The sequence below is a fragment of the Leucoraja erinacea genome, chromosome 5, assembly GCF_028641065.1.
Source record: "Leucoraja erinacea ecotype New England chromosome 5, Leri_hhj_1, whole genome shotgun sequence".
Taxonomy (NCBI): Eukaryota; Metazoa; Chordata; class Chondrichthyes; order Rajiformes; family Rajidae; genus Leucoraja; species Leucoraja erinaceus.
The window spans coordinates 24,353,806-24,369,064 of record NC_073381.1 but is presented as its reverse complement, the minus strand read 5'-3'; the positions used below and the strand labels follow the sequence as shown (position 1 = coordinate 24,369,064).

Below are 15,259 nucleotides of genomic sequence, written 5' to 3'. Positions count from 1 at the left end.
GTGACCAATCAAAAATAAACTTTAAAAATTGGACCACTCCCCCGGTGGGAAAAGCCAATTGTCATACTTGCTTTTGAAATGCCCCCAAGACGGTAAAAAAAACTTGTGTTCCCCCCCCCCCCCCTCTCACCTTTTTTTATTTCTGCCCCATGGGAAATAAAATTTTTTTAATACCCCAAAGCTCTTGGAAGACTGGGTTGTTTTATTGGCATTAATGTTGAAAACAATTTTTAAAAATTATTAAGACAATTTTATGTTGCCAACTTGTGAGATTTTTGTTACTCCTATCTCAATAAGTGAAACAATTAAGTTTTTTTTTTTTTTTGAGTTTTTTTGGAGAGGCGTGGGTTTTATAATTTTTTTTTTGGCTCAACGTTTTTTTTTTTAAGATGTTGAACAATTTCCAGGTCCCATTATTTTATTTTTTTCATTTTGGTTTTTTAAGTTATTTGCTAAGTTTTTTTTTGTTTTTGGTCCCCCCCCTCACTTTTTCCCCCCCCTGTCTAGATTTTTTTTGGAAGGAAAACAAAATAAATCCGATTTTTGTGTGCCCAATGGCTGGATTGCCCTACCCCCTAAATATAGTGAAACCCCAAACGGAACCACTAATTTTTTAAATCTACCCTAAACCCTTGTCCCCCTCACCAAGCCCCCCTAATCTTTTTTTTTTTTTGAGGTGACCATGCCCCCTAAACTGAAAGTCTTGGATAATCTCCATAAGAAGGGCTCGACCCAAAACTCCAAAACCCTAATTCCCTCCCCGCTTCCAAAGATGCCTGCCCACAACCCCACGCCGGTTTTTTTTTTTTTTAAAACCCATAGAAAACCATAGAACATTATGTTTTTTGTCAAAAATGAGTAAAAGCCCCAAATCGGCCCTTTTTTCGAGGCCTGCAAAACCGCCAATTACATTATGAAATCAATGGTAGCCCCTGAAATCAAAAATCCACCTAATATCCCGTTACCTGCCCCCCCCCCCTTTTTCCCCTCCCTACCCCTGATCCCCCTTTAGCCAAACCAAAGGGCCACATCTAACGTCCCCTCTTAAATTTTTATAGCCCATGCACCTGGCCCTCCCAACTCCGCTCCTGTGGCAGATGTCTCTTTTGTTTGAAACATTCTTACCCAACTCTCCAAACGGTTGGAAAAGTTTATCCCACTCTCCCCAATCTTCTCTTTTTTTTTTTCTTTAAAGGACCTCTATTTAAGTGACCCCCTAACCTTCCTCAAGCCAATGGAAAAAGACCCCTTGTTCTGGACGCCCCTTTCCCAACCCTAACAAGTTCACAGAAAACATTGATTACTGCATCCCTTTCTTGCCTGTTCTATCAACCCCACTTTTAACGGTTTTTTTGTAAGTCATAAGACATCCCCCTCCTCCAAATCTTCCAAACCCCTATAAAGAGTATAACCCAGTTTCTTCATCCAGTTCCCCCTTCATTTTTCCTTCCAATAACCCCAAGTCCCCTTACAGTTTCCTGGAAAAAATCCCATCCCCTGTGAAGGGCCCTCGGCAAATGCCAGACGTTACTTGGTCTCTCACTTTTATTTGCCCCATGGAATAAAATGTATGCCCAAAGCATCTGAGACGTGTTTAATTTAATTAACTGAAACATTTAGAAATTTAGAATTTTATTTTGCCAACTTTGAGATTTGTTACTCTATCTCAAGTAGTGGACAATAATTTTGAGTTTTGAGAGGCGATTGTTATATTTTGCTATATTTTAATGTTTAACAATTCTCCATTATTATTTTCAATTTGTTAAAGTTATTTGCTACGTTTTTTTTTGTCTCACTTCATCCAATGGATAGAGTTGAGGAAAAAATAATTTTGGTGCATGCTGATTGCCTACCCATGAATAGTGACCCAAAAAGAAGCACTAATTATCCTACCCTTTCCCTCACCAAGCCTCTATCTTTTTGAGGTGACGGGGCTAACTGATCTTGAGTATATCTGAAGAAGGGTCTCGACCTGAAACGTCACCTATTCCTTCGCTCCATAGATGTTGCCACACCCGCTGAGTTTCTCCGGCATTTTTGTCTACCTTTGAGTATAATTATCTCAGATTTTTCAACAACAATTCGGTAACTGATATTACAGTTTCTATCTTGGAACATGAATTGGGGAAACAAAGCAATGTATGCAGTACAATATAGCTTGCACTATATGTTTTTCTTAAAACTTGTGGACTAACCATTTATTAATCTTATCAGATATCGAGGTTAATGGAAATCTGCTCTTGTTTATAGGCAGTGCATTTCCTGGAGACAGGCGGTTTATTTTCCTACCCTCAGGATCATTGAGGATTTCCGGAGTTGCTCTTCACGATGCGGGCCAATATGAATGCCAGGCCGATAATGTTGTTGGTGCCCGTCGAATTGCTGTCCTGCTAACTGTGCAACGCCGAGGTACTCGACAGATCTGGTGGAATAATTAAAATGTCTGGCTTATTAAGTGTAAAGAAGCATATTGACAAAACTGGACTGTTGAAAGATGTAGTAGAATCTTAGCAAAGGAAGTGGTTGGTTATTCAACTGTGTCTCCCACCGTGGTAGTTCTTGTGGCAAATGTTGCAGGAAGCAGTAGTAACAAATGAATGAAATGAAAATCCAGAGTTGTCAGTGTAATCAGGTGGGACATTGTAAATAATCCCCCTAGCCTATTGTAGACAACAGCAATGCTCTGTCTGATATTACATGTGTGTTCCCCTATCATGCCTGCCTGTTATCTCCATCAAACCAGAAGGAACATGTGATCCAAATCGATTAGAATGGAATAAATCTTGCTGGGAAGAAATGATTGATGATTTAAGATGTAGATTAAGATTAAGATTACCAGTCCCACTTTTTGAATCAAATGCATAACTACTTTTCTCTTGCCTTCATTGCTCCTAGTATCGCTGGTCTTCACAAACCGACCAGCTGACCAGACGGTTGCAGTTGGAACAGATGTGCAGATTCCCTGCAGTGCTCGAGGCAGCCCGGAACCTACTCTAACATGGAGTAAGGTGGGTGACAAGCTCTTTGGAAGCAGTTTTGTTGGTAGGCCAAGAATATTTCTAGCATTGACCCACCAGGCGAGAGTGGTGGAAGGAGGAAGGTGATTAATATACAAAAACCATGGACCATCCTAACTTGGATCTACTACTCTTGTCAATTTGTCAGATTGCTTTCTAGAAAATCTAAAACACAAATAGATGTCAAGATTGTTTTAATGTGGTTCAGTGAGTTTATAGTAAGGCTAATCTGGCAAATAAAATATAGTTTTAAACTGAGGGTACATAATGCATTCTCACTTTGCAAGTGCAATATTGTATGTATTGCATTTATTATTTTAGAAGTATTTAACAATGAAATAGTTACTTTATTTCAGATTTCTACACAAGATCAATGTTTGGAAACTTCAAGATTATTGAAGTACTGATATCTGTATTAGTTGGGAATGGCCAATATCAGACACCACCATGGATTGATTTTTTATTAGATAATATCCAGGAATCTGTTTAATCTTCTCAATGTGTCCTCTGTTGTGCAGTCAGCATTAGCAGAATATGCTACAACAAAATACTGCAGTACCTGAAAATTTGACCCAAAAGTAGTTTGGAAATCAGGCAGCATATGTCGAGGGGAAAACAGAGTTGGCATTTCAATTTGTTGACCGATTAGGGGTAGTACAAAGTGTGCATTAAGGTGCAATCCATGGAGTGAGGGATGGGGGAAAAAGAAGCCAAGTTTTGTAATTGGGTCGAAGATTGATGGAAAAGATGATATTACAAAATACAAAAGCTGGTGAAGGGATAAGGAGAGAAGAACAGGTTCTTTTGGAGGTGCCGTGTGTAATCAAACCAGAATCATCCTCTGAGATTGGCAATGGAAAATGCTGCAGGAAATCAATAAAAGAATGATACGCTGGAAGTGCTCATTCATGAGACTGCTGTGGGTTAAGCTACATACTAGCCTTATGCCCTAACATAATGGATCACTTTGCATTGTACAACATTCCTGCCATAGAGTTGCTGAGTGATACAGTGTGGAAACAGGCCCTTCGGCCGAAATTGGCCAACGTGCCCCAGCTACACTAGACACACTTGCCCGCATTTGGTCCTTATCCTTCCAAACCTATCTTAACTTTCTTAAAAGTTGGGATAGTCCCTGCCTCAACTGCCTCCTCTGGCAACATGTTCCATGCACCCATCACCCTTTGTCTCTCACTACTTAACGTAATGGTTCACTTGCTTCAGTTATAACCCATTTGCCAAATCTTTGCACATTATTTTAACCTATTTATTATCCATTTTTTGGTTTCTGTGTGTCCTCGACACAATTTACTTTCCTACGTCATTAATGGTAAATTTATCATGTACTTTCTGTGCCTTCATCCAATTCATTTATATAAATTGTAAAAAGGTGACCCCTGTGCTACTTCATTTATTAATTTATGCCAACCAGAGCAAGATCTGTTTCATTCCAGCCAGCCGATCTCCTGCACCTATCAATGTGTTCACTTTTATTTTTCATGCTAAACTTTGATGCAGCTCATTATCAAATGTTTTTTGGAAATTTTAGTACTTCCCCAGATTTCCTCTCTATCTTCAGCATATTTTACTTAAAATAACTCCATAAACCTTAGAAGGTGATTTTCTTTTCACAGAAACATGTTGGCTTTACTGATCCCTTGAAGTTTTCTATGTGTCTCACTATCGTGTGTTGGTAAGCATCTAAGATTTTACTTTGGACAGATGATACAGCTGATGGGCTGATTTGCTGCTATCTCTTTCCTCTCTTTAAACAAAGGATTATATCTTGGAATGTATTGACTTTCTGTTCCATTTGGTTTTTTCTTTTCAATTCTGATATCTTTCCCGTTCACTCTATACTTGTTCGCCACTTCCCAGGAGTTATTTTTCTGCATCATCTTCAGTGGAGAGCACACGGAGAATGTTTCTTTCCTCCACTATTTCTTTATTCTACAATGTCATCCCACAATGTCATCCAATTGTCCACAATTTATCCTATTTCAGCCTGCAGGTGACACACATGAACCTACCTTTTTTTTAAATTTATGGACGCTTTAGCAGTCAATGCTTATTACTTTGAGATTAGTTTTATACTCTATTCTTTCATTTCAATTTCATGACCTTTTCAAGGAAATACAAAATGTTCACAACCCTCAGCATTCTGCTCTCTGGCAATGCTGCAAGTCTTTGGTGTAATATTATCTTTGACTTTTCTGGTTATCCAAGGCTGGGTAATTTTAGTGTTAGCTATCTGGAGCAATGGACCAGCATCTTGTCCACAGATCCAGTAACTTGAAAACATTATCATTCCACACTGAGCATGACACTTGTGTAATAATAGAGATTTATTACCCTCACGATTTTCTTACATTTGCTCCTGATTTCAAGTAATCTTGAGGACCTCATAACTTATTATTCTATTGTCGGTTCCAACATAGATCACAGCAATTGGATTTAGCACTTCTTTCTCAATTACACTTTGAAGCCTCTTGCATCTGCTCCTGTTCCAGGGAATATGAGAGACACAGTGTTAATTATAAGGTTATCTTGTAATTACCACAATGCATTCTAAGAAGCTTGCTTTATTTCACGGGAAATTTGACAGCAGATGGAATCACTTCTTATTCTTGTGTATGGCGTGCATAGCATAAAGTTGGAGGTCAACTTGTTCTATTTGATCTATTTGTTTGTGCACGTCAGCATTAGTCGAAACAGGGTGGACCACGTGAAGGTTGCAATCTGCCACCCCGATGGAGATTGTTTTAGTTTCTTGGTTTTAGTTTACTTGGCATTCAATTTTGTGGTGTTACATTTTTATAATCATATTATTATTGATATCTCATCACAACATTTTTCAAGGCCAACAATAATATTTTTACCATTTTGCTAAGAGAGAAAAGGTTGATTTGGGCAGTTTCCTGTTTTAACTGATACAAATACCCCAGTAATTGAAAATATGCATGTGGCAGCCATATTATATTTTTTACTGTATTCTAGTCATCACAGAAGAAGGCAAATATAATGTCAGAGGTCAGATGAAAACTGAGATTAAATCAAGTAGAGGATCCAAATCTGAATTGTTTGAAAAATGCTAAAGTGGAAAATGAGAGTCCAGACTGTCAGATCTATATTTTCCATCCAAACAAGGTAGTAATGAGGTGTAGAAAGTTCCAGTCATTTTCAAAAAATGAGTTTTTTGTCTCCAACAGATGTGTGCTCTATTTCAGCTTCTAGTTATATTCATTAAGACTTAGTTGAGGAGTTAGATGTATACATCGGGGCAGAGATATCTAGAACTAGAGGGTACGGTATTAAGGTGAGGGAGGAGAACCTTAAATGAGATTTGAGGGGTACGTTTTTTTTTGCCAAACAAGATGGTGAATATCTGAACAAGCTGCAGGAGGAGGTAGTGGAGGCAAAAGACAAATACAATACGACGTTTATCGGGTGCTTTGGCTGGTACTTGTGCAGGAAAGATGTAGGGATACAAGCAAATGGGATTAACTTGGGTGGACAACCTGGTCAACATGGACGAGGTGGGCTCCATGAACCTTTTCTGGGCCAGACTATGGTATGTTTTATGTTTTATATAAAACAGGAAAGTAGACTATTATCTGAATGGTGGCCGATTAGGAAAAGGGGAGATGCAACTAGACCTGGGTGTCATGGTACACCAGTCAATGAAAGTTGGCATGTAGGTGCAGCAGGCAATGAAGAAAGCGAAAAGAGCAGGGAGGTTCTACTGCAGTTGTACAGGGTCTTGGTGAGACCACACCTGGAGTATTGCATACAGTTTTGGTCTCCTAATCTGAGGAAAGACATTCTTGCCATAGAGGGAGTCCAGAGAAGGTTCACCAGACTGATTCATGGGATGACAGGACTTTCATATGAAGAAAGACTGGATAGACTCGGCTTGTACATGCTAGAATTCAGAAGATTGAGGGGGGATCTTATAGAAACTTACACAATTCTTAAGGGGTTGGACAGGCTTGATACAGGAAGATTATTCCCGATGTTGGGAAAGTCCAGAACAAGGGGTCACAGTTTAAGGATAAGAGGGAAGTCTTTTAGGACCGAGATGAGAAAATCAGTTTTTACACAGAGAGTGGTGAATCTGTAGAATTCTCTGCCACAGAAGGTAGTTGTGGCCAGTTCATTGGCTATATTTAAGAGGGAGTTAGGTGTGGCCCTTGTGACTAAATGGATCAGGGGGTATGGAGAGAAGGCAGGTATGGGATATTGATTTGGTTGATCAGCCATGATCATATTGAATGGCGGTGCAGGCTCGAAGGGTCGAATGGCCTACTCCTGCACCTATTTACTATGTTTCTATGATGACACCAGGTTAAAGAGCACAATTAGTTTATGGGAGGAGAAGGTTGCAACAGATGAAATATCTGCTGTAAGTGCACAGCAAGTACACAGCAAAAAATGTAAAACCTTTTTTCAGAAAAGCTATTAAAAGGTGTGAGGCAATGGCAGGTAAATGATGCATGCCACATTAAGGCCATTCTGATGAAAACCTAAGGGTTTTTGATCTGACCAGCTGAGTATTTCCAGTAGTTCCTGTTTCTTTTATTTTAGATTTCCAGCATTTGCAATTGTTCTAATTTTTGTTTTGATTCCCATGTTATATAACTGATTGGTCACCCTAATTCCTGCATTGAATATTGGACGTTGCAATTTACTTGGACTAGTTTAACCACCTTTAATGAACTCACCTTTTAATCTTTTATTTTCCTTAATTTCTTTGTTGGTCAACATGCACAAGAAAGCTGTTCCTCTTCCGTAAAGGGTCTTAATCCCAGTTATAGTTTCTCTTTTTTTCCCCTCTCCTTTGGTTGACATGAAATTCTTACTGAAAGTTTGAATCTGTTTTTCACTCCATTTTAGAAGTTGTATTTTTCTACTGCCTGTGTTCCCTCAGTGGTCTTTTGTTTCTTGCAGAATCTATTACAGTAATACACTACCAAGGAATCTTCTTCCCCACTCCAGGCCTCCAGCAACTGACACCTGCTCTAACCAGTGACTGGCTGATTGAATCCGACTCTGGTGGCAATGGCAGAGGTTAATATCAGATCCGTTCATAAACATCCTTCCAGTACAAACATCTGGCTTTCAGCAGCACAAAGCCATGTTTATCCCCAAAGCAGTACAATTGTAAAACATTTTATTCACTAGCTTTTAACTGTACTTTTTGATGTTTTTTTCCATGGCTGTCATCTCGCTGTTCTTCTCTTTCTTCTCGCATAACAATCAGAGTGTTGTTCTTTCAATGAAGCAAGCTTCAGTTCTTTGCATTGGGTTGATATATGATATAGTTTTTATCAAGTTGTACCCTTCAGCATTGTTCCATGGCATGTTTGATGCCAAGCCCCCATAATACAGTAAACTTGGATCAGCTGCTATTTGACTTTTCAGAAATTCTGATGGTTCAGCAACTGGCTTAAGGACCTGTCCCACTTTCACGACCTAATTCACGACCTTTTTTACTCGTGGACATTTTTCATGCTAGAAAAACGCCCCGATCTACTTGATGCCACGACTACCTACGACTAGCATCACGACCTACCTACGACCTCGTGCCGACCATGCTGCGGGTATGAGTCGAGGGCAAACTCGGCAGAGGTCGTGAATTGGGTCGTGAAAGTGGGACATGCCCTTTACAGGTGTTGGGATATGTCAGTCAACTAACCATGGTCCTTTTTGACATACTGGATTCACTGGAACATGTTTTGCATAATATTAACAAAAAACTGCATTCAAAAGTAATTGTTATTAGAAGTAATATTCATAGTCCCACTTTTGGTCTAGAAGAATGTGCATTCACGCAAGTACTAGCTAGATTTCAAGAGCATTGCACATGAACAAATGTTCCATCTGCAGGCAAAGGCGAAAGGATTGTATGCGGGACAATGTAAAATATATCAACACCGTTTCTTATCAGATCAGTGAAGATTGAAGAATGGGATACATCAAAAAACATTTCAAAGAATCGAGCAAGATGTAGATGTTGGAAATCTGATATTAAAACAGAAAATGCTATCAAAAACTCAACAGACCAGGCGGCATGTGAGGAAAGAAATCAGAATTCAGTGTCTCAAACTGAAACATTAATGCCCCTGTCCCACTTAGGAAACCTGAACGGAAACCTCTGGAGACTTTTCGCCCCACCCAAGGTTTCCGTGCGGTTCCCGGAGGTTGCAGGTGGTTGCCGGAGGTTGCAGGTAGGGAGACTGACAAAAAACCTCCGGGAACTGCACGGATACCTTGGGTGGGACACAAAGTCTCCAGAGGTTTCCGTTCAGGTTTCCTAAGTGGGACAAGGGCATAACTGTTTCTCTTTTTATAGATGCCTGACTTGCTGAGTGTTTACGACAATTTTGGGGTTTGTTTTCAAAGAATTATTTTGAACACTTTGCTCAGATCTACGATACTTTCCAGCTACAGAAAAGTATTTGAGCACTATTTTTAATTTTCTCTTACTTTTGAGATTAGTGCTGCTTGATTTTGAGTCCCTAAATCAATCATGTACTCCATTGATAGATTTGAGCACCAACGATTATTTGAATCATTTATGAATAGTAGGCTGTGGATATTTGACTTCTGGAACAGTTGATTTGTTTAATGCAGCTCGTTAAACATGGAGAATTATTCTCTCCCATTCCTTCTCCAGAGATGCTGCCTGTCCCTTTGAGTTACTCCAGCTTTTTGTGTCTATAGAGAATTAAATGTTTTTTTTTGACATCTAAACTTCAATGTTGTAAGAGATATGACAGATTTTACAGTTATAAATGAAAGGAGTAGGTGAATTCATTTTGGTTTATATTAACTGTGAGCTGAAACCTTCTTGGGAATAATTAAATTTGTCCTAATGCTAATGTTGGTATTAGTTTAATTGTATATTTAGCAAGCTTTGGATTGTACATGATAGAAATCTATAATTGATTTAAGCTGCAGCTGAAATATACTTTTGACAGATAGGTTGAGGAGGGGTTTCAAAGGATATCAGAATGTCACCCGAAAGACTGCAGGTCCTGTAAAGGTTGTGTAACTCTGCCTTAGTGACACGGAGTTCTCAATGCAGGATGGAATTCAGGTAACAGAGAGTGGAAAATTTCACATTGGCTCCGAAGGATTTCTTTCAATTCGTGATGTTGGATCAGGAGATGGAGGACAGTATGAATGCATTGCCAGGAACAACATTGATCACTCCGTCGCTAGCATGGTGTTGACTGTGGTTGGTGAGTCTATAAAATCTGATTTGTTGTTTATGCTTAATCATTAATAAATGTTAAGGCCCACTTTCTTTGGAGGCCTTGTAAGCTTAGTCGTTTCCCATTTTAATTCAAATTGACTGTAGACACAAGGTTTCTAAATGCAACGGGTTAGAGTTTCTGCTTTGCTATGTTGGTTTTCCAAATGGAGTTTGCCCAGAAATGACCAAATCAACACAAAACATTGAGGAACCTGGAAAGAAAATTGTGCCCAATGTTGAACTAACTTTGTGATAGAAACATGGATAAATAGGTACAGGAGTAGGCCATTTGGCCATTCGAGACAGCACCGCTATTCAATATGATCATGGCTGATCATCGAAAATCGGCACCCCGTTCCTGCTTTCCCCCATATCCCTTGATTCCTTTAGCCCTAAGAGCTAAATCTAACGCTCAATAGATGTCTCTGACACACAAACTGCCTAAACAAATTGCCGAAGTCCATTTTAAAGATCATTTTTCAATTTTGAACTTTTCTTTTAGTTCAAGAAATTGGATATGGCATTTATGAAACTAAGAATTTTCTAATTTACTGAAAAATAAAGGTTTTTACACCATTTACGAGGAAATACTCTTGCATAGTCAGCACTATATAATCAAGTAGAAGGGTCTGAAGAAGGTTCTCAACTCGACACGTCACCCATTCTTTCTCTCCAGAGATGCTGCCTGTCCCACCAAGTTACTCCAGCATTTTGTGTCAAGTATGGTTATTTGATTGTAGAAAAAGTATGTACTCTACTGTATTATTCAATAGTCTTGGCTATTGTGTATTTTTAGTTTGATTATACAGCTACTGACCATGAATTTAAACCACAAGATCAATTTAGGAAATGAGCACTGTTTTGAATCTATTTCGCAGCTGAAATGCCTGTGGTGGGAATGCCACCTGATTTGTCGAGGTATTTTTTTGTTTAAAGATTTTATTCACTAAGTAAAATGTGATTCCTGCTATTGTGTAGTCTCTTTTTGGCTTTCCTACCTATTACCATTTTCTGTATGCACGAGAACTAAAAATGCTCAAAATGAATCACAAAAGATTTACTAAAAGCATATCCTTATATTTGATTTTGTTAACATAGAGGACCAATAATGACATCAGCAAAGCAAAGCAGAAAGTCCGAGGTATTGCAAAATATTGTATGTTCAAGAATTATCAGAATAGCCTGAACAAAACCAACAAATTAGCTTAACAGTTGTTAAGATGAAAGCTGAGTATATTTTCAAAAATCTAGAATCGTGACATGTCACCCCTAAAGTCAGACCAAAAATAAACAAGAATAGTGGTCCCCAGAATCTACTTTTTAAAGTTTGGAATTTGGTATCACATGACGATTTGAATGCCCTCCTGCTTCTGAATAAACTATTAATTTTGTACATCCTCCGTCTTGAATGCTATCATTGACCATGTGATTCCCAGAGTTTATCATCAGCTTGATGTGGATCCCCATCATCTTCTATCCCCTCAGATTGGGGCTTCATTCCACCAGCATGCTTGATGGGAAAACTCCCCTGAGGGTGGTGGGTGTACGGAACAAGTTGTCAGAGGAGGTGGTTGAGGCAGGGACTATCCCAACATTTAAGAAAAAGTTGGACAAGTACATGGATTAGACAGGTTTGGAGGTATATGGACCAAACATGGGCAGGTGGGACTAGTGGAGCTGGGATATGTTGGCCGTTGTGGGCAAGTTGGGCCGAAGAACCTGTTTCCACGCTGCATCACTCTATGACTATAAACAAACTTTATGATGAGTATCAAATCTATATTGGCAGCATATTTCTTAGCAAACTAAGTTAATATTGTCCCCCACTTCAAAAATGTGAATTTTGATCATAAAATACTGATCTCTTTAAATAAATGCAGAAATAAGGTAATCAGTGGGGGATTGAATGACTGAATTGCTATTTAGATAATGGAGCATATTCAATGAGGTGAGTTGTTCTCTCTGTGATCTGCTTTTCCACAATTCCCATCCTAAATCTGTAGGGGTTGCATTTGAACATACTTTCCCATTCTACCTACAAAGTTACTTCAATACCTTTTACAAGGAGCTTTGCAAGAGTATTTTAAATTGACTTGCATTTGTTGTTTGAGTGGAGGGGAATGGAGAAATGTGGAATTCAGAATTGTGAATTGAACATACAAAGCAGGGGGAAAGGAGTAAGGGGAGGGGTGGGAGAAACGTGTTTGAAGAAGAGAATACCTCAGCTGAGCACCTCACTTAACGGTTGCAATAACTCTTGACACTTGCTGACCAATAAACCCCTCCCCCCCCCCCCCCCCCCAAAAAAAAAAAACAACCCATACTAAAGCAGGTCAATGGTATGAAGTTTTGTCTGGTATTTGGTTTAGGTTCATTGAATTATTCACCACAGATTATGAAATGTAAGCAGTATTTTTACTTGATTGGAACATACAACAATATAGCACTGGAATAGGCCCTTTGGCCCGCAGTGTCTGTGCTGAACTTTATGCCAAGACCAACATTTAACTGCCTGCACATAATCCATATCCCTTCATTTTCTGCATGTTCATGTGCTTATCCAAAAGCCACATAAACTGTGTTATCTTATCTGCCTCCACTGCCATTGCTGACAGCGTGTTCCAGGCACCAATCACCTTATGTGACGTTAAAAAACTTTTCCTCACATATCTTTTAACTTTGCCCCTCACACCTGAAAGTTGTACCCTCTTAAAATTTGATATTTCTCTCCTGGGAATAAGATTCTGACTGTCTATTCTATCTGTGCCCCTCAACGTCCAGTATTTCAGAGAAAGCAATCCCAAGTCTGCCCGACGTCTCCTTTTAGCTGTTGCCCTCTAATCCAAGCATCATTCTGGTAAACCTCCTCTGCAGAAACAAAGAACTGCAGATGCTGGTTATTGCACAAAAGTACAAAAACTGCTGGAGTAACAGCAGGTCAGACAGCATCTCTGGAGAATATGGGCAGGTGATGTTTTGGGTCAAGACCCTTCTTCAGACCTCCTTGGCACCCTTTTAAAATCCCTCAATAAAGCTTAGGTGTGACCAAAACTATACACAGTACTCCAAATGCTGCCTAACCATAGTTCTAATCAAAGCTGCATCGTGACTTCCTGACTCAATGCCTCAATCAATGAAGACAAATGTCACATGCCTTCTTTACCTTTCCACTACTTCTGTTGCCACTTTCAGAGAGTTATGGACTTGGTCCCAAGATACCTCTGCACATCAACACTGTTAAGGGGCTTGTCATTGATTATATATTTTCGCCTTGCATTCGACCTCCCGAATTGAAGCTCCTCATCCTTGCTCATATTAAAATCCTCCTGTCATGTCTGCCCATTTCTGTAGCTTAGAAATATCCTGCTGTCTGCTCTTTGACAGCCTTCCGCACCGTCTGCGACTCCAACAATCTTGGAGTTATTAAAGTTGTCTTCTGTTGTAAAATCATCTTGAGTATAAGAAATGTGTATATTAGGGAAAAATAAGTGATCACATTTTAGAGTGAATACATGAAAGCTTCCACTAACATTGCCGGAACGTTCTTTGCTATAGTCACCACTAACTGTCTCATTATCTCACTAGTCCCTGACATTGTTCGAAGTGGCGATACCTTTGTGGAGTCCTCAATCAAGGAAGCTATTCAGAGTGTTGACAGTGCCATCAACTCCACCCGCACTAATTTGTTTGGGAGGTAAAATTACATTTACTGATTTTTGTTTTACAATTATTACTGACAATAATCTTCAGCATGGTTGTTACATCTGGAATGATGCATTTTGATTGGTATGGAGAAAATATTAAAACAATATTTCATATCATCAGCATTTTCAGAACCAACTTCTATTCTTTCCTCCACCCCTCCTGCCCCTAACTGGCTCTCAAACTAAATGATTGAAATCATGCCAAAAATTCACAACAGTTATTATTTATTCTAAAAGCACATTAGTAAATTCCTAGACCATTTGTAGAACTGCTTGGAATAGTAGTTGGAGATTGTGTGGTCCTAAACAGTTCTTGGCTAGCAGACTTCCTTTGGAACAAGCACTTAATGTATCCAGAATTCCAGCCTTGCTAGTCATAGAACACAAAAACAGGCTCTTTGGACCAACTCATCCATGCTGACTTAGATGCCTCAACTAAGCTAGTCCCATTTGGCCCATATCCCTCTAAACCTATCCATGAACCTGTTCAAGCGTCTTTTAAATGTTGTTATAGTGACTGCTTCGACTGCCTCTTCCAGCAGATTCTGTATACTCATGCACTTCGGGTTCCTATTAAATCTCCTCTATCATCTTAAATCTATGCCCTCTAATTCTTGATTCCTCTGTAGTGGGAAATATACTGCTTTCACTCTCTATTACCCTCATGATTTTATACACCTCCATTATATCACTCAGTCTGCTAGCTCCAAGGAATAAAGTCCAAGCCTCTCCAGTCTCTTCCTATAGCTTGGGCACTCGAATCCTGGTCACTTGCTTGTGAATCTTCTCGACACTCTTTTCCAGCTTCATGACTTGTTTCCTACAGTAGAGTGACCAAACCAGAATACAATACTCAGTGTGGCCTCAACAATGTAATGTACAAATACAACATAACGTCCCAACTTCTATAGTTAATTGCCTGACTGATGAAGATCACCAGGAAAGGACAAAGAATTTGATGTGTTCCAAGTGCAGGGGTCTATCTATTTGTATGGAATTGATTTTTGTGTTAAATGGGGTTTGTTTGTGGGTAGGGGGGTTAGTGGGAATTGTGAGGGTTGGATATGGACCAGTGATGTTCAGGGAAGAAAATGTAATGTTGAATGGATAGTCTGGTTGAAGGCCGTACTGCAAGTGGATTATATAAAATACTCTGTATCAGCTGAGAACAAGAGAGGAAGCTTACTATGTAGTGGGTCAATGTGGTCGTACTTTATCTGTAATTTCTACTCCGTCCCACTGTTCATCATGTTTTCTTAAAAATCTTTCAATTCAAAGTA

General features: G+C 39.3%; 1 protein-coding gene across 1 annotated transcript in view; it reads left to right on the top strand.

Annotated features, from left to right (window-relative positions):
* Nucleotides 1–15,259, top strand: part of LOC129696870 (peroxidasin homolog) — a 217,670-nt gene that overhangs the window by 159,159 nt on the left and 43,252 nt on the right. The window contains exons 10-13 of the mRNA XM_055634944.1: nt 2,215–2,409; nt 2,896–3,008; nt 10,105–10,261; nt 13,861–13,969. Of these exons, the coding sequence (XP_055490919.1) occupies nt 2,215–2,409; nt 2,896–3,008; nt 10,105–10,261; nt 13,861–13,969 (574 nt within the window). The remainder of the gene's footprint in view (nt 1–2,214; nt 2,410–2,895; nt 3,009–10,104; nt 10,262–13,860; nt 13,970–15,259) is intronic.